General features: G+C 49.8%; 1 protein-coding gene across 1 annotated transcript; it reads left to right on the top strand.

The window, feature by feature from the left end:
* The first annotated feature begins 192 nt into the window (after positions 1–192).
* SOHLH1 (spermatogenesis and oogenesis specific basic helix-loop-helix 1) lies at positions 193–6,390 on the top strand. Its single transcript, XM_007521524.2, has 7 exons — positions 193–398; positions 500–647; positions 1,009–1,130; positions 2,709–2,806; positions 4,895–5,039; positions 5,364–5,434; positions 6,035–6,390. The coding sequence occupies exons 1-7, from the start codon at positions 193–195 to the stop codon at positions 6,241–6,243; spliced, it is 999 nt and encodes a 332-aa protein (XP_007521586.2). The 3' UTR covers positions 6,244–6,390.
* The last annotated feature ends 17,324 nt before the right edge of the window (positions 6,391–23,714 follow it).

Genomic DNA, 23,714 nt, shown 5'->3' on the forward strand with positions numbered 1-23,714 from the left:
TGCGCATGGGCTCCATTGGGCCTGCGCGTCTTCCTGCTGCTGCGCGCGCTCATGGCGTCCCGGGCACGCGAGGCTGGGGCTCCCCCCGGGGAGCACAGGTGATGGGTTGCGTGGGGGGCGGCAGGGAGGCGCTCAGTGGCTCGGCCTCAGCCGAGGGGTGCACTCGGGTTCTGGGCTTGTGCTTCAGTTCACATGGACCGAGTGTTTGGTCCCTGGCGGGTCAGGCCCACCACCAAGCAGTTGGGGCTCTGGCGGCGTTTCTGGGGTTCACAGGTGCTTTTGCATCTTCCCAGCAGCGGTTTTTCCCCATATGGCGCCCCGTCCTTCTGTGAGGCCCCCGGCCAGGCTCAGGCGGACTCCTGCCTCCCACGGAACGTGCTGAGCGAGAGGGAACGCAGGTGGGCAGGGGGGGGCAGACCAGTGGCCTGTCCTCACGGGGGAGTCAGGGGTTAGAGGTCACCACTGCGCCCCACTTCATCTTTCTTGTCGGGGGAAACAGGAAGCGAATCTCCCTGAGCTGCGACCGCCTGCGGGTCCTGCTGCCCCGCTTCGAGGGCCGGCGGGAGGACATGGCGTCGGTGCTGGAGATGGCGGTGCAGTTCCTGCGGCTCGCAGGCTCCCTGGCGCCCGGCCGCGAGCAGCACACGGTGAGTCCTGGGCCGCCTGCGTCCTCCTCCACCTCCACCTCCACTGGCCCTGCCCCATGTGGTCTCTGTGTGTGTGGGGGGGGCATACTCCCCATTTACACACATTCTGCTTGTTCACCTGCAGAAATAATGCTCCAGCTTTGTTCCTTTCTCCCCGTCCCCGCCCCCAGCTCTGAGTGCCAAGGCCAGTGCACCCGGGGGGCCTGTTACCTCAGGGGTCTGGGTGACTTTCCTACCAAACCTCCTTTGCCACATCCCAACTCTGTGCTCAAATTGGGACTGCAGCTGCTGTCTGGGGTGGGGTTTAGGGCTCCCCACTTGACTCCCCACTGCCACCTTTCACAGCTTTATTTCTACACAGGTCCTGGGTCCCTCCAAGGAGACGTGGCACAGGTGGCAGAAAGACATTTTGCAGCTGGTCCTGGCCAGTCAGACAGCCGCTGGTGCATCAGACCCGGACATGGGGGCATCTGGCATTTCTATGTTAGTGTCCTCTGGGGCCCAAAGTGTCCATGGGACCATATACAGACCCCTGGGCATGTTATGGGGGTAGGTCCGGCTTGATCTTAGGGGTCCCGGGCAACTATGCAAACTGTACTGAACCAGGATGAAGATGGCTGGCACCAGACAGCATGTGGTCAGTGTGTGGGAACCCTGGTGGAACTTAGGGCTGTCTCCTTTTCTCTCTTTTGACACTAGGTTTATCTGGGGCTCAGTACCTGCATATCTCCACCATTTTTTTCAAAGATTTTGTTTGTTAATGAGAGACATACAAGGAGAGAGAAAGAACCATGCATCACCCTGGTACATGTGCTGCCGGGGATTGAACTCAAGACCCCATGCTTGAGAGTCTGATGCTCTATCCACAGTGCCACCTCCCGGACCACCATATCGCAACCATTTTTATTTTTAAAATATTTTAATTTTCTTTACTTATTTGGATAGAGACAGATTAGGAAGGAGAGATAGGGAGAGAAACACTTGCAGCACTGTTTCACCACTCACAAAGCTTCTCCCGCTGCAGGGGACGGACCAGGGGCCTTGAACTCAGGTCCTTATGTAATGTAATGTGCACTTTACCAGGTACAACACCGCCTGGCTCCCCTCCACCATTTCCAGTTTTTTTTTTTTTTTAGGATGAGACAGATAGAAAAGGAAGAGAAAGAGAGACACCTGCACTGCTCATGACGTTTCTCTCCTACTGGAGAGGAGTGGGGACTTGAACTTGGGCCGTAAAGCATGGTGATGTGTGCATTCTACTGGGTGCACCACTACCCTGCTCTTTTTCTCCCTCACCTCTTTTTTCCTTTGTTTATCACTGGGACTCTACTGCTCCAGGCTAACTTTCTCAGATAGAAAGACAGGAGCAGAGATGAAGAGACAAACAGAAAGACACCATAGCACCAGCGTTTCCCTCAGTTCAGTGAAAACTGGGCTCAAGCCTAAGCCATGCCCATGATGAAGCAAGCGTACTGCCCAAGTGAGCTATCTCGCCTGCCTTTCTGTTGTCTTTCTCTTGTGGCCTGGTTACTGCTGACAGGAGCCTGACCTCATGCTCTGTGGGAGGGGACAGTGCCTGTCTGGGCCTCAGGTCAAGGCTTCTGAAGCTTCAGGTGTCAGGGCTGGGGATTCTCCGCCCCTAGTATGTGTATGTACGTCCCTTCCTGGGGCCAGACCCTTGTGAACATTTCTCAGCCATCTCTTCCTAGAACCTGGACATGAAATTACTTATATAAAGTTCTTGATTCCAGGAACTAGGAGCTGTCTCACTTATTTTATTGCATACTGTACGGTGAGCCAGGATCTGGGTTCAAGTCCCCAGCCACCACATGGGAGCACCTGCTCGAGGGAGGTTTCGCGAGCTGTGGAGTGGTACTGTGATACTCTCTACTCTTTCTGTCTATCTCTTCAGTCCTCTTTCTGTCTCTTACCCTCTACCTGGAAAAGTGGTCACCAGGAGCATGGAGTTGTACAGGCACAGAGTCCAAGCAATAAGCCTGGTGACAAAAACAAAGCTTGTACTGTGACCAGAACTCTTCCTTCTGCCTTTGTGCTGTTCAGGCAGCAGGCGTCCCTGAGCTGTGCCCCAGTGAGCATGGACCAGAGTGTGGCCCCACTGGGAGTGGCTGAGGTGCTGGATAGACCACTCCCGCACCGTGGTAAGCATCAGTGTGTGTGTGTGTGTGTGTGTGTGTGTGTGTGTGTGTGTGTGTGTGTGTGTGGTTGGGGGATGGGGACAGGGGATAGTAAGAACCCTGGGGCCACTTCTCTGTTGAAGAGCTTTGGGATCTGTCCACTTCTTATCTGCTCCCTATTGTGACAAATTTGCCTGCAGCTTGACCTTAGGGCCCCTTCTTGTAGGAAACAGGATGCAGGAGGCAGTGCTGACTGAGATGTCCCATAATTCTCAACTCAGAGTCACTGGCCTTTCTTGGTCTCTGTTCTTTTTTTTTTTTTTTTTAAATATTTATTTATTTATTTATTCCCTTTTGTATATTATATTATGAGTTCCCTCTCAGTACTTTTCAAATTATTGATCACTATTGCCTGGATTGACTTGTGTCTAAGTAAGGTAACTAAAGGGTTCACAGTGGTGGAAATTAACAGTTGTTTCAATAGTATTTTAATCCCCGAGTTGGAGCTCAGTGGTTTAAAAGCCTCTTTTTTTTTTTTTTCTTTTTTCTTCCCAGTAGGCTATGGGAGCCCGAGGGCTTTTAAACTACAAGTAGGGTTCTTAGCTTAATCACTGACTCCTGACCAAGAGATAAGGCAGGGTGTGGCAGAGATAGTCCAGTGGTTATGCAAAGAGACTTTCACAGCCCCACAGCTATTCCACCGAGGTATAGGTCTTCTCCTGAGTTTCCCGGTTAGATCTCTGTCCCCTGGTGTCCCTCCCTGCCGCTGCTCCAGATTCTGAGGGCAGTAGCAATGGAGACTCAGAGTTGCACTTGGTGAGTCTCCAGGGAGTCCTCTCCTCCCTTCAGCTGTCCCCTTGTTGGTGGAACAGACTGGAGGTGGTGTCTCAACTGATAGAGCGTCGGACTGTTACCAGCCACTTAGTCTCTCCCTAGGCTCCTCTCTGTCACCAGCCACGTGTTTGCACTCACCGGTGATTTGGTGGGTTCCTGAAGTTGTTCTAGTCCTGTCTTGTTGCGGTCCCAGGTGGTCTCCTTTGGTATTCCTAGTTGATCCGGGAGAGGAGAGGAGAGGAGAGGAGAGAAACAGATCTGCTGCTGCTCCATTTATTCCCTTTTGTTGCCCTTGTTGTAGATATTATTGTTGCTGTTATTGATGTTGTTGTTGTTGATATCATTGTTGGATAGGACAGAGAGAAATGGAGAGAGGAGGGGAAGATAGGGAGAGAGAAAGATAGACACCTGCAGCCCTGCTTCACCGCTTGTGAAGCAACTCCCCTGCAGGTGGGGAGACGGGGGCTCAAACTGGGATTCTTATGCTGGTCCTTGCGCTTTGCGCCATGTGCCTTTAACCTGCTGTGCTACCGCCCGACTCCCTAGGTCTCTGTTCTGACATCTCTCAGGGCCTCTCACTGCTAGGGACCCACATCTCAGCAGTCCTCTAGGGCCCCTGTGTCTCCCAAAAGGGTAGTTCTAGGAGTGTGGGTGAACCTGCCTTGCTTCTGCTACTCCCCAGAGGCCCACCCTGTAGTACCTTGCTGGCCCTGACCCATTGTGGCACTAGAGACCTGTTTTCTTGTCACCTGGTGCCCCTATGTCCCTCCTGTGCCATGCAGAGTGGCCAGAGCGCTAATCATGTAAATAACGGTCACCAACATTCCCTCCTCTACACGGGGCTTTTGTTCTTCTGGCCACCCTCAGCTAGGCCCTGGATGTCTTTGGTGACTCCTGCTCATGTCCAGTCACTATTTATCACTCCTCGGACAGTGAACACTAGTGACAGCACTTAGATGCTTGCAGGTTTTGCCATGTTCCCTGGTCCCCATGCGTCTGCTCACAGAGCTGGTGGCAGAGCTGGGCCTCTAGTAACTGAGGCCACCCCAGGGCTGAAGGTGCAGGGCATAGGGTGGGGTTCAATCTGGGGGATTCCTTGGCGGTAGAGGGAATGGCAGGAGCAGGTCCTAGGTCTTCACCCCTCCTGACTGACCTGAGATACGTCTTTTCCAAAAAGTGTCCTACTCCAGCTGCTAGTCAGCTTCCTGGTGGCTTGCCTACCCCATGCAAGGCACAGCAGGCCAGGGCAGGCCTGACTGCCACTGGTTTTTTCCACAGAGCCTTCCTGCCTGTTGCCCCTGAGTCCCTCCAAGGCCCCGAGGCCAGCCCCTACTTGGGGTCCGCTGGTGAGCGAAGAGATGCACAGCTGCCCAGGCCAGGCCGGGCATGGGGCTGACTTGGCCTTGTCGATGCCGGATTCCAGGTGCGTGAGCTGTCACTCAATGCTGCATCACCTCCTCAGCACCCCTGCGCCCCTGCAGGGTGTGTCCAGCCTGGATCAGCCCAACTCTGCCATGTGGCTCTGCTGTAATTTTGACAACAGACTGTCTTCCTAATTGGTTTCTGTTGTGGCTGATAGTAAATGAGTTTGCGTTGTTGGGCCCGCAGCAGCTGGGGTGTGGGTGTGTATGGGGGCTGGCAAGCAGTCAGCCCAGGCAGGCAGAGCCCTGCTCTGCACTCAGGCTTGAAAGCCACCTTCCTGGGATACTTGTGACCACTCAGGTTTGGGGTCTTCTTGCTTATTCAGGTCCCTGTCGGCATGTGACATGGAGGATGGGGCGTCCTTTCTGCTGACAGCCAGTCCTGACTGGTGGCTGGGTAAGTAGGAGGCCCAACACTTCCTAGCACAGCTAGGCCAGTGGCTGTGATGGGGGGAGATGTGACACTGGGGACCCTGTTGTCCCTGGCTTCTATTTCCTCTGCTGGTGGTTGTCACAATGGCTTGGCAAGCAGTGGACAATTTTTTAAAAATATTTATTTAATTTATTTATTCCCTTTTGTTGCCCTTGTTGTTTTATTGTTGTAGTTATTATTGTTGTTGTCGTTGTTGGATAGGACAGAGAGAAATGGAGAGAGGAAGGGAAGACAGAGAGGGGGAGAGAAAGACAGACACCTGCAGACCTGCTTCACCGCCTGTGAAGCGACTCCCCTGCAGGTGGGGAGCCAGGGTTCAAACCAGGATCCTTATGCCGGTCCTTGTGCTCTGCACCACCTGCGCTTAACCCGCTGCGCTACAGCCCGACTCCCTAGTGGACAATTTTTTATGTTTAACTGGCTGCATGTGGACTGAGTCAGTGTTGTCTCACTGTGCCCCTTTCTATCAGGGGTCCTCTGGGTCTGAGTGGTGCCAGTGGTGGAGGTTGGTGGTTCTGCACAACAGCTCAATTCTGACCTACTGATGTTTCCTTTTGTTTCCAGGATCCTTGGAGCCCAGAGCTAGTGGCGTCTCTTCATGGGCCCCTGCCAGGAGCAGTCCTCTGGACAAGGCAGAGTCAAGCTTCCTAGGGGATCCAGAACCAGGCCCCCAGGACAGTCCCTTGGAGCCATGGGGTGTGGATGTGGGCTACCCTGGCTTGACCCTGAAGGACGAAGCAGACAGCATCTTCCCTGACTTCTTGGCCTACTAGTGTTGGTCCAGGCAGTAGTGCTGGTACCCCCACAAGTAAGCCTGGTATTTCAGGTCTGAGCTGAGCTGTAGCTGATTTGGGCAAGTTTGGCAGGGCTTTGGGAGTGAGTGGAGGCTGAACATTAAAGAGCAGAGCAATTTTCCTGGAGGAAGTGTGCTGTGCTTTCTTGTGGGGAACTTGACCGCTGGCAGATGTTCTGCTTCCTCTGAGTGTGTTGGCTGGCACCTGCCTGTGGTTTTGTTTTTGTGACCTTCTGGGTTGTGGAATCTGTAAGTAACCCATCTCAAGGGAGTGGGTTTAGACACCAAGAGATCTGGCCTGGGGCCTGGGGCCCTCCTCAGGCCACAGACTTCCCAAGCGGACAGGGACAGGCTGGCTACAGCCCCCCTTTTCCAGTGCCTCAAAGAGGTGTGGGCATCCTTCAGAGAGGTACTGGTACCCTGTCTCCAGTCTGGGGTATGCACAGGTGAGGGCTGACCTCCCTTTCACTAATGGTGACCGCTGTATTCCCCAAGAGGGGGCATTGAGACTGTGGTCATGAGCTGTTGCATCTGGACATCTTCCTCCAAGGGTACAGCTTTGTCTAGCCACTTCCACACAGAGGGGCAGATGGGTTCTTGATGGAAGTGGTCTGCCCCCCCCCCATCTCCAAGCTGTGTCCTCATCTGCTCTACTCAGGTCAGAAAGACTAGAAGACAGAGGTTGTCCAAGGATCCCTTCTGCTCCCCTGCCACCAAGAGACATCCCTGTCCTATCAGAGAACTTTCTAGTGTCTAGTAAATGCTTGGCAGTGGACTGAGTGTGTTTTGTGGAAAGCAGCCTGGATGGTCTACACAGTGGCTTGTGCCTGCCCACTGACACCACGTGCCAGGGCTGGGGGACATGGGACACCCTCATGAACCATTGTAGGGTCACATCACAAGGTTTGGGGAGATCTTCAGGGTTCATAGAAAACTTATGAAAGAGTGGGGGTAAAGGCAGACGGTGGTGGCCCCAGGGATGTACACATGGTGGAGATAGTCACTACCTCATAGGATCCACTGTGGTATGACCAACTCAAGATGGGCCAGCAGCATCTCTGCCTCTAGTCCAGGCCCATTAACTGGACCTGGTCTAGGTGGCCCTCTGATGAAAGGGGTGCAGCTTGTACACAGCGCAGCACCCCCACACACACATACCCTCAAAGGCGGTGGCAGGGGGACCCTGGCAATGATGGGGCACCATGCCCAGGAAAAAGTGCAGGTCCGGGGGTCGGGCGGTGGCGCAGTGGGTTAAGCGCATGTGGCGCAAAGCGCAGGGACCGGCATAAGGATCCTAGTTCGAGCCCCCGGCTCCCCACCTGCAGGGGAGTCGCTTCACAGGCAGTGAAGCAGGTCTGCAGGTGTCTATCTTTCTCTCCCCCTCTGTCTTCCCTTCCTCTCTCCATTTCTCTGTGTCCTATCCAACAACAAACAACATTAACAATGGCAATAATAATAAGCACAAGGAGGCTACAACAACAAGGGCAACAGAAAGGGGGAAAATGGCCTCCAGGAGCGGTGGATTCATGGTGCAGGCACCGAGCCCAGCAATAACCCTGGAGGAAAAAAAAAAAAAGTGCAGGTCCTCCAACCCAGGCCTCACTCTCCACTCTAAAACTTAGTCCAGTTGCCTGCTCTTGTAAGGCAGCCCTCCACCCCCACTGTCCCCCATTTGGTTACCTCTGAGGACTAGGACCTGGCCCCAGGCTCCTCCCATTTCTGCTACCACCTAAGTCTTAGCTCCTAGAGAAGGTTCCAGCATAATTTCACATGGGTGTTATGGTGGGAGTTAGGTTGCCCATGGTCCCGAGCTCATATCTTATAGTTGCTACCAGGCTTGTGTGTGGGGGGGAGTTCACACCATGCCTCTTAGGATGCTGCAACCAGGTCCTCCACAAGCATGTTTAAAGGCACGCAATATCATAACCTGGGGACTCTCCATAGTAGCCTGTGGGTGCGTGTGTGAGGATACCCCATTCCCAGCACTATACCCATGGAGGAGAGGCAGAGGGTTTCAGCTGGAGATGGCTGGGGGCAGTGCCATGGATTGGGGGATCTAGCATAGGACCACCTCCCTGTAAACTCTTACATGAGGCCACAAGGATCTCTGAGCAAGTACCCTTGTGAACTCGTGCCTCTGCCCGCCAAAAGATGTGCCCACAATCTCATGCCTCCAGTTGGGAAAGGGACTTTATAGGGAAACAGAGTCTTTTCAGGTTGACTAATTTAAGGATATTAGAGCAAGGACATGTTGATCCTGGTCCCCCGCAGGCTCTGCAGCCACATGGGGGCCTGTCAGGCAGAGGAGAGAAGGAGCCAGACAACAGATAATCATGTGTGCATGACACTTACTGAGGAGGTTCACCAGCACCATCCCCCTCCCAGCTATCTCTGTGTGGGCCCAGAAGACAACAAACGACCTGGGCTCTACCCTCTCCAGGAAGACCAGTGATACCATCTGCATGGTATCATTGATGTCCGTGAATCCAGGGATGTGGGTGGAATTTCCACCCTGTCAGAGCATGACTCTGGGTCCTCTCCAGGCCTTTGAGCACCATTGACAACTGGTCCCCAGGTGACCAGTTCAGCTGGGGGCACCACTGAGACACAGGGAATGTCCAGGGGTGCCACAGCCAGCCTGGACTCATGGGAATTCCAAGTGCTCAAACTTAACCTTCCAGCAGGTACTGATAATTTCTTCCTCATTTTTTTGTGCTGCCATCAGAGTTGAGACACATTTACTGTTTACCCTGGAAAGGGTAACAAGGTTCCTTGAGAACAGGTACTTAAAGGTGCTGACTGATTCTTCCCTGGGGAGTCCCTAGGCAGCAATTGGCTACCCTAAGTTGGGGGCATTTGTGTTCCATTTATGTCTGTAAGTATATATGTATGTATCACATAGCTGGGACTTAATGCCTGTGTGATTTCACCACTCCAGGCTCTTCCATTCAGAGAGAGGTACAAACACCCCTGCACTGGAGCTCCCATATGGTGCCATGGCTCGGACCTGGGCTATGTACATGGCAAAGCAGGCACCCTAACTGGTGAGCTGTCTCCCCCCTGTTTCCCATCATAGGAAGATAAGTCCTGATGCTGCCTCATGGCCTGTCACCCCTTAATACCTGTGAGTTGGATATATGGTGGGCAGGATGTGGGGTACAGGGTGGGGCTCAGCTGGACCTCAGCCCTGCTGATTTCCCCTCTTCAGATTTAACCTACTATCCTTGTAGAGCCTCAGGGTCCTGGATGCTGGGATGAAAAGCCCCAAGTGCCTAGTGCCTTGCCAGCTCTTGTCTGTTGGAGGCCAGTGCTGCCAAGAGCTACCTGCCATCAACCTGGTAAGCAGACGTGGGCATGTGGGTGCAGAGAGAGCACCCCATCCCACCCTCTTTCTTACTTCCTCTTACTACTAAGGTTGGCTACCCTCTCTTCCTTGCAGATGAGATCCCAGGAGCCAAGGTGGAGGAGGCAGGGGCTGGCGTGAGGGCTCAGGGTTAGCAAAGCAGAGCCAGCCCCAGAACCAACAGCAGAAGGTTCAGGGTGAGCCAGGACAGCCAAAGCAAAAGCCTGACATCTCAGCCAAGTCTAGGGGTGGGGGGGAGGAGTGGCCCTTTTGTCTCTGGACAGGAAAGGTGCTGGGTCATGTAATGGGTTCTCACAGTCCTCTCCCACTCACCACACGCCCTCTGTCCAGGCTGTTGCCAACAGTGGTCACTTAGCCCTGCCCTGTGTGCCCTCTTTTCAAGAATAAGGGGCAGTGCCCTGGAGGCACATGCTAGGGCCCCCTTATGTTCCCCACTTGCCAGTGGCTTCTATGATGTAGTTGATAGAGGGGCCAGAGGCTAGCTGCTGCCACCCAGTGTCAGTGCTGTGGGCTGGTGCCCTGCGCCTGGTGCCCTAGGGCTGTGGTGGCTGTCCATTTGTCCAGAGCCAAGAGAGGGTTGGGCATGAGTCAGTGAGTTGTGCTCTCCCTGCTGGTCCCTTTCCAGAGCCTGTGCTGTGTGGGTGGCAGGTACTGTAGTGATCTTGGGCACAAGGTACTTGACAGAGCAGAGACTGAGATGTGCTGAGCACATCTGCTGACTGGAGTGCTATCAGCTCAGTGTTGTCACCTGAAAAAGTGGCATTGATGACCCACCCACCTGCCCACTGCTCCCATGGAGGTGCTTGGGGGGGCCTCATCTCTCTTCACCTCCCAACAAAGATGTGACCAGTGTCACTAATGTCCACCCATCTCTCATCTGACCAACATTAAACTGAGCTTTCCCTCCCCAGATGCCTGTCCAATTGGATTATGGCATGTGAACCTATTTTCTGTTCTTTCTTTCCTCCCCTTCTTCCTCAGCTCTGGGGTGAAGAGCCTGCATGTTTTCAGCACTCCTGTAGACTATTTTCCTTTTGGGTTTAGACAGAGGCAAAGAGGGAAAGACAGAGATAAGAAGAGACACCACAGCACTGTTCCACCTTCTGTGGAGCTTCTCATGGTACCAGTCATGGTGCTCCGATGTAGGACATGGCACATGAGAAAGTTCTAGAAGGTGAGCTATCTCCTGGCCTCTTTCTATCTCTATATATTTTAAATTTTTTAACTTTATTTATTTATTGGATAGAGACTGAAAGAAACCAAGAGGGGGGAGATAGGGAGAGAGGCAGAGAGACACCTGTAGCCCTGCTTCACCACTCATGAAGCTTCCCCCTGCAGATGAGGACCAGGGGCTCGAACCTGGGTCCTTACACTGTGTAATGTGAGCACTTAAGCAGGTGTGCCACCACCTGGCCCCTCTTTCTATCTTTAAAAAACAAATCAGCGGGAGTTGGGTGGTAGCGTAGTGGGTTAAGTGCAGGTGGCGCAAAGTGCAAGGGCTGGCATAAGGATCCCGGTTCGAGCCCCGGGCTCCCTACCTGCAGGGGAGTCGCTTCACAAGTGGTGAAGCAGGTCTGCAGGTGTCTATCTTTCTTTCCTCCTCTCTGTCTTCCCCTCCTCTCTCCATTTCTCTCTGTCCTATCCAACAATGATGACATCAGTAACAACAACAATAGGGCAGAGGGTAGATAGCACAATGGTTATGCAAACAGACTCTCATGCCTGAGGCTCCAAAGTTCCAGGTTCAATCCCCCACACCACCATAAGCCAGAGCTGAACAGTGCTCTGGTAAAAAAACAAAACAAACAAACAAAAAAAAAAAAAAACCAAAAAAAAAACCAATAAAATGACAAGGGCAACAAAAGGGAATAAATATTAAAATAAAATAAAATAAAATAAATCAGCCTGAAGCAGTGAAACCCTGGTGACAACAACAAAAGTCTATATTAGGCTCTTTGTCCTATGCTACTGGTCTCTGTGTCAGCCTTGCTGGTAGTACCACACCATTTTAATCACTGCATCTTTGTAGCATATGATGCTATGGATCAAACTTGGGACCTCATGCTTGCAAGTCAGATGTTCTGCCCACTGAGAAATCTCCCAGGTCCTGTAGTAGGCATTGAAGTCATGAGCATGAGTCTTCCAGCTTTCTTTTTTCCAGATTGTTTTGGTTTTGGGGGGGAGGGCTTGAGATTCATATGGATGTTAGGATGGGTTTTTCCATTTTTGCAAAAAACAGCTTGTGTATGTTGTTGGAGAGCACACTGAGTCTGTAGATCACTTGTAATAGTGTAAATGCCTTAACAATATTAGGTCTCCACTCCACCGTGCAGATGGAAAATGCCATTCTTCTCCTCTCCTCCTCCTCCATCCTCCTCCTTTCCTCCTCTTCTCCTTCGTCTCCTTCATCTTTGAATTCATTGTTTTCCATGCACAAGCCTTTCTTTTTCTTGGTGAAGTTTAATCTTATGTATTCATTCTGAATTACTGAGGATGGTTCCATTTTCATGATTTCCTTCTCAAGTTGTTCAGTGGTAGCATAGAAAGACATAACAGACTGTGTGTGTGTGTGTGTGTGTGTGTGTGTGTGTGTGTGTGAGAGAGAGAGAGAGAGAGAGAGAGATTGAGTCCAGAGCATGCTCTCTACCTCAAGCCATCTCCTTGACTCCATAGTGGGTTTTTCTCTATGTTGGCTTCCTATCCTGTGACTTTGCTGAGTTGGTTTATCAGTTCCAAGTGATTTTCTTTTTTTTAAAAGATATATATATATGTATATTTATTTATTTATTCCCTTTTGTTGCCCTTGTTTTATTGTTGTAGTTATTATTGTTATCGATGTCATTGTTGTTGGATAGGACAGAGAGAAATGGAGAGAGGAGGGGAAGACAGGGGGAGAGAAAGATAGACACCTGCAGACCTGCTTCACCACCTGTGAAGCAACTCCCCTGCAGGTGGGGAGCTGGGGGCTCGAACCAGGATCCTTATGCTGGTCCTTGTGCTTTATGCCAAGTGATTTTCTTTCTTTCTTTCTTTCTTTCTTTCTTTCTTTCTTTCTTTCTCTCTCTCTCTCTCTTTCTTTTTCTTCTTTCTCTATTTCTTCCTTTCTTTCCCCTTATTTATTTTAATCTTTTCCCCCCTACCATCAGGGTTATCACCACGGGGGCTTGGTGCCAGCACTATAAATCCAATGATCCCAGTGGCTATTTTCTCCTCCACTTTCTTTAAATATATATTTTTATTTTATTTTCTGATCTTGATTTATTTATTGTCTAGAGATGGCCAGAAATCAAGAGGGAAGGGGATGATAGGGAGGGAGAGAGACACAGAGACACCTGCAGCCCTACTCCACCACTTCACCACTTCACCATTCCCCCTGCCGGTGGGGTCCAGGGCCTCGAACCCAGGCCCTTGCGTATTGTAACATGTGTGCTCAACCAGGTGTGCCACCACCTGGCCCCCATTTTAAAATTTATTTAATAATGATCGACAAGACTGTAGGATAAGAGGGGCACAATTTTTATTAGAAGCGTGCCTCTGCAGACAGTTGTTTTGCCCTTCCCTCCCCAGTCTGGTTGCCCTTGCAGCCTCACCCACCCACACCCAGTGGCTTTCACAGTGTAGCCTAGATCATGATGTGTCCTGACTCCCGAGTTCCCAAATGTCCCACACTTGCCTGCACATTCTGGCTCCTTCTCTGGATGCCATCTGCACTCTTAGCTATGGTAGTCCTCAATGGCTTGTTACGCCATTTTTTTTGGAGCCGATCACTGCCTACTTAGTGCCTACCACTAAATAAGGATGTAGTGCTGAATGCTAAACAAGAGCCAAGCCCGTAACGAGTTAGGTGGAGAGCTGCTAAAAACAACTCAAAGGGCCTCTGAGGTAGCTGTGCCATCCCGCATCCCCTCAGCAGCCATGGAGAGTGCCTGCTTCACATGGTGTCACACTGGGTGAGTCAGCCCTTAATTTTAGTTGTTGCAGTGGGTGTGAGCAATGTGATGCAGTTGTGACGGGTCCCGGTGACTGGTGGTGTTGAAGCACTTTTGCATGCACTGGTGACTGTCCCTCTGCCATCTGTGACTGTCTGCCCCCACTTGCTGCCTGCCACTAGCCTGGGTTGTTTGCTTTTTGCTGTGGATTTATCAGAGTCCTTTCTGTGTCTTGCCTAAGTCCTCTTTCAGGTTGATGTCACTGGAATATTAAAAAAAATTTTTTTTCTTCCATCAGATGGAAACATTTTAGAAATTAGAAAGAAGAGAATTCCCACTGGGTGGCTTATCCTTTGCAGTATACTAGGTTTATTTGATATTTTAAGAAGTAGTTATTAATTTATTAATGAGAGGAAGAAAGAGAGAACCAGAGTATCACTGTGTGATCACATGCAGGGATCAAACTTGGGACCTCATACTTACAAGACCAACACTTTCTCTATTGTGCCATCTCCTGGGCTGCTACTAAGATTTATTTTATGGCCGCATGTGTGTTCTGTCTGCATAGTTGTTCTTAGGGCCCTGACAGGACATGTGCTCTGTGTGTTTACTTGTTTTTAGTTTTAAATACACATATTTATTTACTTACTTTGCATAAAGACAGAAAGAAGCTGAGAGGAAAGAGAGAAGGGCAAGAGAGACACTTGCAGAACTAATTCAGTGTTCATGAAGTTCCCTCCACAAGTGGGAATCCAGGACTTGAATCTGGGTCTTTGCACACTGTAATGTGTGCTACCTGACTTATGTGTCTGAGTGTGAGCAGGTATCCTGTGACACATGGAGCAGGTGGCACACATTCATGAGCATTGAATTAGTGTGGAAGGTGAAAGGTCTGGTGCTGGGAAATTGTGCAGATGCAGTCACATCTGCCATGTTTTCCCCTCAGGCTATTGCTAGTTCCTGCGAGAGTTGGGACATTCTTGGGTGCCTGTTCCGCCATGTTGTGCCCTCAGGGCATTGTCTATTCCCCGCAATAGTTGCAGTACTTTGGTTACTCCTCCCCCTTCCCATTCTCACGAGAGTTATTATCCTACCCTGGAGTACTGTGGTTACTCCTCCCCCTTCCCATTCTCGCAAGAGCTACTCCCATAATCCCTTCTTCTTCCGCACCTCTCTCTCTTGCCGGCCCTTCACTTCAGTGTTTAGATGCAGGAAAGGTTACTGCATGAGGCGGCCATTTTTGCTACCTCCACGTGGCCCAAGCTGCTTCTCTCTCACCCAACTCTGAGGTGCCAGCGCAAGTAAAGATTTGTGTTCCCTCTTTGCTCCAGATCTCCTCTCTCTCTTCTCCATGGCGCAGCTCAACAGTCTGGCTTCTGTAATTGCTTCTCCGCTGGACACAGGCATTGTCAAGTTGATCCATACCCCCAGCCTGTTTCTATCTTTCCCTAGGGGATAGGGCTCTGGAGACACATAGGTGAGGTTGTTTGCCCAGAAAGTTCAGGGTGGAATCATAGTAGCATCCACAACTTGGAGGCTGGAAGGTGGTAAGATAAAAAGCAGGACAAAATGTTAAATAAACAGGAACCCAAAAGCAGTAATAGAGAAAATGAGAGTAGGATTTTAGGGTGAAAAGAAGCTAAGAAGTATATTTTAGGTATGAACCTAGAGGCCTATGATTTTGGAAATTTTTGCTTGAGCTTGATAGAAACATGTTTTCTCTCCTCTCCCCTCCCTTCCCCTCCCTTCCCCTCCCTTCCCCTCCCTTCCCCTCTCCTCTCCTCTCCTCTCCTCTTTTCTCCTCTTCTCTCCTCTCCTCTCCTCTCCTCTCCTCTCCTCTCCTCCCCTCCCCTCCCCTCCCCTCCCCTTTCTTCCTTCTGCCAGTTCTCACTGAAAATTCACATCTATACAATTTCACTGATCCTAGCAGACTCTTACCCCTTTAGATAGTAGGTGAAAGAAAGAGAGGGAGACAGAGAGAATAGAAGAAACACCACAACACAACTCCACCTCTGTTGAAGCTTCCCTTGTACGTGACGCTCCCATGTGGTGGCTAGGGACTGAACCCGAGTCCTCATGCATGGTGAAGTGTGAGCTCTCTCCTGGAATTTCCAGGCTTTGTCTTTTCTGTCCCTGGCACCTGTGATTGTTGCCCCCTTTCCTTGTGCTTTTGTTACCTCTGTCTCTCTTAGGCTTATGGAGGTAGAAGCAATTCTATGGGAGAGCCTCTCTCTCAGAGTGCCCCGTCCCTTTCTAAGTTACTACTTACCTGCCAGAAGGTCTTTAACTTTGGATATTGGAAGAAGATCCTGTTGTTGAGTTTTTCTTAATTCTTGCCCATCAAGTGGTCAAAAACACACTTGTCTTACCACTTTTTATTTTAACTAGAGCACTACCCAGCTCTGGTTTATGATGTAATTGGGAATCAAACATGAACGCTTGGAGCCTCAGACATAAATTTCTTTGACGTAACCACTGTGCTATCTCCCTGGCCCCTGGTCTCACTGCTGCAATAGCTTTCTCTGTCATGAGTTGATGCACATGTATATTTTCTTATTGGTCACGTGGAACAAAGCGGTGGAGCACTTCTGGGCAGTGTTGGGAGTTGGCCTGCGTGGACCCTGCCAGAGCTTTTAGAAAAACACTCTCTTGCTGGTGGAGCCCCTCAGCAGAGCAGTGGAGTGGTGGGAGGGAGACTCTGATCCCTGGAACCCAAAGTCTATTTCCATGATATCCCTGAGCCTCTTCCATGTGCCTCAAAGAGGTGGGTATGGAGTTTGTCCATTGGAGAAAAAGTCCCCCACCCCCATTCAGGCAGCTGGGTACCCTCCGTACACATCTTCTGAGAAGTCCTCACATGCTGAGACCCTGCCTTCTCACCTGGGCTGGAGTCCTGGGGCTTTGTCCCCAAGCAAGCTGGACTTGGTGACATTTTTCAAAGTTGGGACTGGGATGACCCAGGGGCCCCAGCTCCTTCTCAGTCACATAGATGAACCTCTTTGGGAGGTGCAGTCTTAGGTCTGTCCCAAGACAGCCTGGACTTGTCCTGTCCCATCTCAATGCTGAGTAGGGGAGAGGGGCAGAGGAGGCCCATCTTGGGTGTGATAGACCTCAACCTCCATGAACTCCCCCATCATTGCAGGAGGCTGAGGGCGAGGAGCTCCCTCATTGCTGGGGGAACCATTGCGGGGGCCTGGCTCAGTCCACCTGGAAGTTCTTGGTTAGCAGAGCTGCAGTCGCTCTCAGGTACCCATCCCCCAAAGGCCCTGAGAGTTGGAGGCTTTACTTTAGTTCCTTCCCAGCATGCCCTACACTCCAGAACTAAAGGCCCAGAGTCACCATGATTCCTTCTGACTCCTCACCTTGTACTTTGCTCCATGTGCGCACGCTTAACCCAGTGCACTACTGCCCAGTCCTCAGGACTTAGATTTTTGAAGTTAGTTTATTAAAGAATCAAATGGAGGACTGGATCTCAGGAGGAACTTGAATCTGGCAACAGTCATCACATTGCTCTGAGGTAACAGGTCCAAAGACTGGGCTCTAAAGTGAGAGGCTATATGCTTTAGGGGTGGTTACAACTAATGTCTAAGGAATTCAACAACACACAAATAGAGGTCTCCATAACTCAACGTCAACTCTGCACTGAGGCCCTAAGAAAGAACACCTTGCTTTCTTTTCTTTTCTTTCTTTCTTTTTTTTTTTTTTTTTGTGTGGGCTTGAACCTGGGTACTTGGGCACTTGAACATCAGTGCTCAACCAATTGCACCACCACCCAGTCCTCTCTGCTTTCTATCTTAATGCTTTTTCAGACACCAAGCTGTAGATGCTACCATGATGTCAACCTGACTTCCCTGAACAGACAACCTCATCAATGTGTGCTAGAACCCCACCTCCCTAGAGCCTTGCCCCACTAGGGAAAGATAGAAACAGGCTGGGTATATGGATTGACCTGCGAATGCCCATGTCCACTGGAGATGGAGTTACAGAAGCCAGACCTCCCACCTTCTGCACCAAATAATGATCCTGGGTCCATACTCCAAGAGGGATAAAGAATAGGAAAACTTCCAGTGAAGGGGATGGAGTACGGAACTCTGGTGGTGGGAATTGTGTGGAACAGTAGACCTCTCAGCCTACAGTCTTGTCTATCATTACTAAATCAATTAAAAAACAGAAAATGCATTTAATATTAAGCTGACAAATGTTCTCTTGTGTTTATTTTATTGTGAGAGAGCATTTCTGCGCTGGTAAAAAAGCATAATGGTAATGCAAAGAGTTCTTTATGACTGAGGTTACAAAGTCCTAGGTTTCACAACATAATCACATCATACTAATCCTGAAAACCGCAGTCATGGGATCAAGACACATAATGCCTATATATTTTTTTTTCCTCACACGGGTTTTCCAGGCAGATCCAGGAGATGACAGTGAATTTCAGTGCTGTCCTGTGAAGGTCAGACTCCCAGGTTACAAAGAACAAACCCTTGGCCCCAGAGACACAGTTGCAGAGTGGTGTGTGCAAGGGGAGCTGGCTGCTCCTATCACTCTGAGGCTCTTTCTCCCTGCCTGGAGCTGCCCTGGATGATGACTCTTGTGTCCTGGGACAGTCTTCCTGATCAGAAGCACACTAACCAAACTGGATTCTTATCCCAACCCTGCTACAGAATTTAGCAGATGCAGAACAATCTTCATATGAAATTTTAGGCTGGGAGGGTAAAGTGATTATGCAAATGAGTCTCTAGCCTGAGGCCATCATTTCTGAGTTGATCTCATCCTGTGAAGAACCACTCTGCACCTCCTGGCAAGGATGAGAACAGAGCCCCATCCTGCCCCCTGCTACTCTGAAGAGTGAATGGATCTCGATTTTGACCAAGCCCTGATGCATTAAATTCTTTTTTGGTTTTATTTTTTATTCGTGATTTAATATTGATTCACCAAATTACATGTCAACAGGGGTATAATTCTGGACAATTCTAGATAGTATAATTGTGATGCAAAGAAAGTCTCAAGCCTGAGTCTCCAAAGTCCCAGGTTCAATTGTCTGCACTATTAGCCAAAGCTGAGAAGTGCTTCAGTTTAAAAAAAAAAAGGTGGGTGTATGTGGTGTGGGGGGGGTATGATTTCATAGCATTCCAATTTTGCTTTCTTTTCTGTCTACACTGCTAACCTGCTCGTCTATGAACTGGAGGTCAGGCATTGCCTGCCTGCTGTTCTTTATGTGTCCCTGAAAGCTGATGAAGGCCATGTTTCAAGATACTGTGCCCTGGCCCCTTACAGATCAGGAGAGCTGGGCTGCCACCTCTTTACCAACTGGACCTGCTGAGCTCTGACTTTTGGCTCCCACTGATGTCCATCGAACACATGGTTTCAGGCCAACTTCACTGACTATTGGTTCTTTCATTAACATCGTGGTTTCTGTTCAGACTTGCTTCTCTGTGTGGGAGAGCCAGGGTTGGGGCCCATTATTGCCACGAACTTCCAGGAAATAGAACTCCAACCCACCCTTCACAGGGACATGTGACTGAGCATAGAGAACAGAATGTAGGAGCAAGGCTAAAGTGGAGGCCTACTTCCCACAGAGAGAGGTGGTGATTCAATGCAGGAAGCCATGGAGCTGGGAGAGGCAGGTGGATTCTGGCTGAAAAAGAAAGAGAATATCATACCCAGTAGAGCACACACCTTATCATGCATGAGGCCTTGGACTCAAACCCTTGCACCACAGACAACACCTAGGGATATTCATGGATGTGCATCAGTGCTGAGGATCTTTCTTCTCTTCCCCACTAAGTTAAAAGGCTGGGCCCAAGAGGCTATTCAATACTGTCATATTTTCACACAGCTCTGAATTATTCCCCCAGTGACAGCCACACACACACACAGTCAAAAGTCTGCTGACAGGTGGGATGAGGGACAGTGGAGGGAGGACAATTCAGAATGCATTGCTGGATCACCTGGGGCCACGGCCACTAGGAAGACACTGAGATGGAGTGAGGCTGGGATCCTGTTCCAGGAGCACTGAGTAGACCCCTCCCACTGCTCCTCATGAACCTGTTGGCAGGTGTGGTCTGTGGAGCTGGCTTCATCGCACATATGCATCTGGTGGGAGGGGGGTTCCCCTCTGAGCTGTGCACATGCAGCCACAAAGCAGGAAGGTCCCTACAGGATGTGGGAGAGGAAACCCCTCAGTGTTGTCCATGAGGTGTGTAAGGAATAACACTTCAGTGACGATGGCAGGGCCCCGGCTTCTAGCTTAAGGTCACATAAGAGACACAGGTGAGGAGTCAGAAGGAATCATGGTGACTCTGGGCCTTTAGTTCTGGAGTGTAGGGCATGCTGGGAAGGAACTAAAGTAAAGCCTCCAACTCTCAGGGCCTTTGGGGGATGGGTACCTGAGAGCGACTGCAGCTCTGCTAACCAAGAACTTCCAGGTGGACTGAGCCAGGCCCCCGCAATGGTTCCCCCAGCAATGAGGGAGCTCCTCGCCCTCAGCCTCCTGCAATGATGGGGGAGTTCATGGAGGTTGAGGTCTATCACACCCAAGATGGGCCTCCTCTGCCCCTCTCCCCTACTCAGCATTGAGATGGGACAGGACAAGTCCAGGCTGTCTTGGGACAGACCTAAGACTGCACCTCCCAAAGAGGTTCATCTATGTGACTGAGAAGGAGCTGGGGCCCCTGGGTCATCCCAGTCCCAACTTTGAAAAATGTCACCAAGTCCAGCTTGCTTGGGGACAAAGCAATGGAAATCCAACCTCAAGAATGTGTGTGTTGTCCAGTGGAGAAGCAATTATAGAAACCAGTCCTTTGACCTTCTGCTCCCCATAAAGAATTTTGGTCCATACTCCCAGAGGGATAATAAATAGGGAAGCTTCCAATGGAGCTGATGGGACACGGAACTCTAGTGATGGGAATTGTATCCTTATTATCTGGCAATCTTATTAATCATTATTAAATCACTAATAATTAAGAAAAAAGTGTGTGAGGAGTGTGTGTGTGGGGGGTCAGTGAATGTGCTTAAGAACAAAGGTGGCGCAAGTCTGCTTGCTCTGTAGGTGCTAGTGTCATGGGGGTATGACTAAGTGCCCAGTGAGGGGTCAGGTATCCCCCATGGCTCCTGAAGCACACATGTATCCAGAGTGGGAATCTGCAGCAGGACAGGATACAGTCAGAGAATAACTGTACCCCTCATATGGCCTCCAAAGTGGGGCTCCATGGACTGCAGACACCCAGGTAAAGTCCAGCCACAGACAGTGGCAATGGCTTAGCACAGTCCTGCCCACCACTTGGGCAGCCTGCAGTTTTCTTTGCTGACTGCTGAGATCATGTGCCAGGGCCCATCTTCTAGAGGCCCCTCCCATTCATCCCAAGCACTGCCAGTGGTCCCTGATCCCCAGAATCCTCTCCAGGCTGTGTTTCTGTCTCTGGTGGCAAGCTGTGGCATGCCCCCCCACCTTTGGCTGATGCCAAAGTACCAAGCATGGCAGTACCAAGCTTCCCTCTGGGGCCTTGGTGGGAATGGTGCAGAAGATCAAGGTCATACTCTGGGGACTTGTGTCCATAGGGGAGGATGTTGATCCAGGGGCAACACCTCTGCCCACCCCCCAATCTCTTCAGGACACATCCTCATTGCTGCACCAGGGTCTCTTACTTGGGAGCCCTGTCTGTCTCTGGGCCTTTCCGGAACTCAGCTCCACATCCCTTATGAAACTAACTTCTGGTAGCAAGCAAACTGTAAGACTTATGATTATCACTGGGTGGTGGAGGATGGGAACAGAACTTTGGTGGTGAGTGTGTTATAGAACTATACACTGTAATCATACAATCTTGTAATCTACCATTAATCACAAATAAAAACTGAGAGAAAAAATGACTTCTGGGGATTCAGTCAAGCTCAGGAAACAGTGACAGAGAGGTGCCAGGTTGGGCACTTATTCCTGGGATTGTGGGGTCCCTCAGAGACTACCTGTCCAGGTGGGTTTTCTTGAGTCTCCTGGAGCAGGAAACTAGTCATATGAGAACTTTGTCCTTGGTTCCCTACACAGTTCTGCACATGGGTGTTGTTGTTGTGGTGGTCAGGTGTCGGGCTGCACCTCGGAGAAGAGAGAGGAAGTCCAGAGCAAGTGGGGTACACAAATCTTTATTATAGGATGAGGGGGGGTGGCTCAGGCCACGTGGAGTCAGCTGACAATGGCCATCCCCACTACCTGACCATGGGGCGAGAGAAGCGAGAGAGATCTGAGAGAGAGCCAAAGGAGCCGAGAGAGAGAGGGGGGGGAGCCGAGAGCCCAGAGAGAGCGAGGGGGGGTGAGGGGGCTTTTATTGGGCGACAACCAGGGGTGATGTGTGGGGCCAGGATTGGTTGAAGGGGGCACTGCTAGGATTTCATGGGGTGTGGTAAAACCTGGGGGCAGAGACTGCATCAGAATAATTCCTCAGCATCATCTCCTCCTTTCCCTTTATATCTAAATGGACACAATAAAGAAAAATGGAATGGAGCAGGCTTAAATGTTATTAAAGAGTGCTGTGCTCAGGTGGGAAGATGTAGAACTTTCTCTGGAGGAGGGAAGGCTTAAATGGCTGCCAACCTTGTGAGATTTATGCATCCTCCTGTTCTCAACCCCTCTTTAGAGAGAGAGACTTACCTGGAGGGACTCATCTCATAGGTTTAAGTGCAGCCTGCTCAACCATCTCTTCACAGTATCTCTACATCTTTTCTATCTATCTATCTAATAATAGCATAAGATGGTTCAAAGTCTGTAAAAGACTATCATGGAGCAGAAACCTTTTGGGCATAAACCTAAATGATATAATAAAACAGGAAGGGACAAGTAGGGGAGTAGTAAAAGCCAGTGTGAAGTGAAGGGAAGGATTGGTGTGTAAAGGAACATTCCCTGCTTGGGGGGGGGAAGGGGCAAGGGTACATAATGAGGGGGAGGTGGGAGGGCATGACCCACCAAACAGAGGGGCTATTTGGCATTGTATAGTCCTCAAGGCAACAGTCTGTAAAGTCTGTGAACTACTCAGGATCAGTCTATGAAAAACCAGCAATGTGAAAGGAAATAAGCTGCTTTAAAATTGTGTAAAATGTCTATAGGGTATGCCAGAAAGTCCGATACAAGTCTCAGTCCAAAGTAGATGGCTAGGGGAAGAATTGGCAGGGGATGAGACGCTGCATGAGGGAGGTCGCCACTGGAATTCTGCTTTTCTGTAGATAGCCAGCTGGAACCGCCAACACGTGATAGGCAAATCAGAAGCAGGAACGGCAAGCAGGCATTAAGAAAGTTCTGTCCTTGGAGTCTGTGTATCAGGTTCTTCAGATTGCGTTAAGTGACATCTAGGGTTTTGGGAGGTGTGCCACTGTAGTCGTGCCATCTAGTGGGTGACGTCTGGGTGTGCAGGGGTTCAGATGGTTTTTTTCGGGACTCCTGTGAAAGAAACACAAACAATCTGCTTCTCATGGTTAATTTGAACTTGTAACAAGTTATAGGTTTGTTATAGTTGATACCTCGATGATTAAAATTGGTTTAAATCTCTTTATGATTTTATTTAAAGGTCTTCTAGTGTGACCTCCTGTAGCAGTCTCTACTGCAGGATCTTGAGACCAATTTTAGCTAAAATATGTATTTTAAACAGACTCAAATTGATTAGAGAGTTAACGCATTTTTGTGACAATGATTTTAACGTTTACAGTGCCAGATTGATGCCAGATCTGTTGTGGATTAATTTCCACAAGATAGTTTTCAGGGCACCTTTAGGGGACCTCCAAGCGTGTCCTGTATATAAAATTTATATATTTTAGTTTTGGGAATGTATAGTCACGTTAAACATTTAGACTTTTACCTTAAATAGTTACCTTAGCAAATTAATTTTTACCTTGTCTGGTAATAATGTAGCTGTAGGGTTACACTTTTGAGTGTTACCAAACTTGAGACATACCCATAAACATTTAGTTATAACACACTGGAGGAAAAAGAACTTTTGTTATAAAAACATATCATTTTAAAAACAAATTTCTATCTGTCATTAGTCACACAGTTTAAGACTAAACACATATATACCAAAAACTATATATAAAAATCAAAAGAGGGAGAAAAACAAAAATTTTGGAATGTTTCTGGACGTCTCCAGAAACTTTGGCTGCGTCCAGCATTTTTATATAAAG

This window comes from Erinaceus europaeus, chromosome 10 (assembly GCF_950295315.1).
Source record: "Erinaceus europaeus chromosome 10, mEriEur2.1, whole genome shotgun sequence".
NCBI lineage: Eukaryota > Metazoa > Chordata > Mammalia > Eulipotyphla > Erinaceidae > Erinaceus > Erinaceus europaeus.

What these genes read in the sequence shown, in the direction of transcription:
- SOHLH1 (XM_007521524.2), top strand. Translation starts at nt 193, where the DNA reads ATGGACCGAGTGTTTGGTCCCTGGCGGGTCAGGCCCACCACCAAGCAG. An exon ending in CCGGCCGCGAGCAGCACACG is followed by an intron (nt 648 to 1,008) that starts GTGAGTCCTGGG and finishes ATTTCTACACAG; the next exon opens with GTCCTGGGTCCCTCCAAGGA. An exon ending in TAGACCACTCCCGCACCGTG is followed by an intron (nt 2,807 to 4,894) that starts GTAAGCATCAGT and finishes TTTTTTCCACAG; the next exon opens with AGCCTTCCTGCCTGTTGCCC.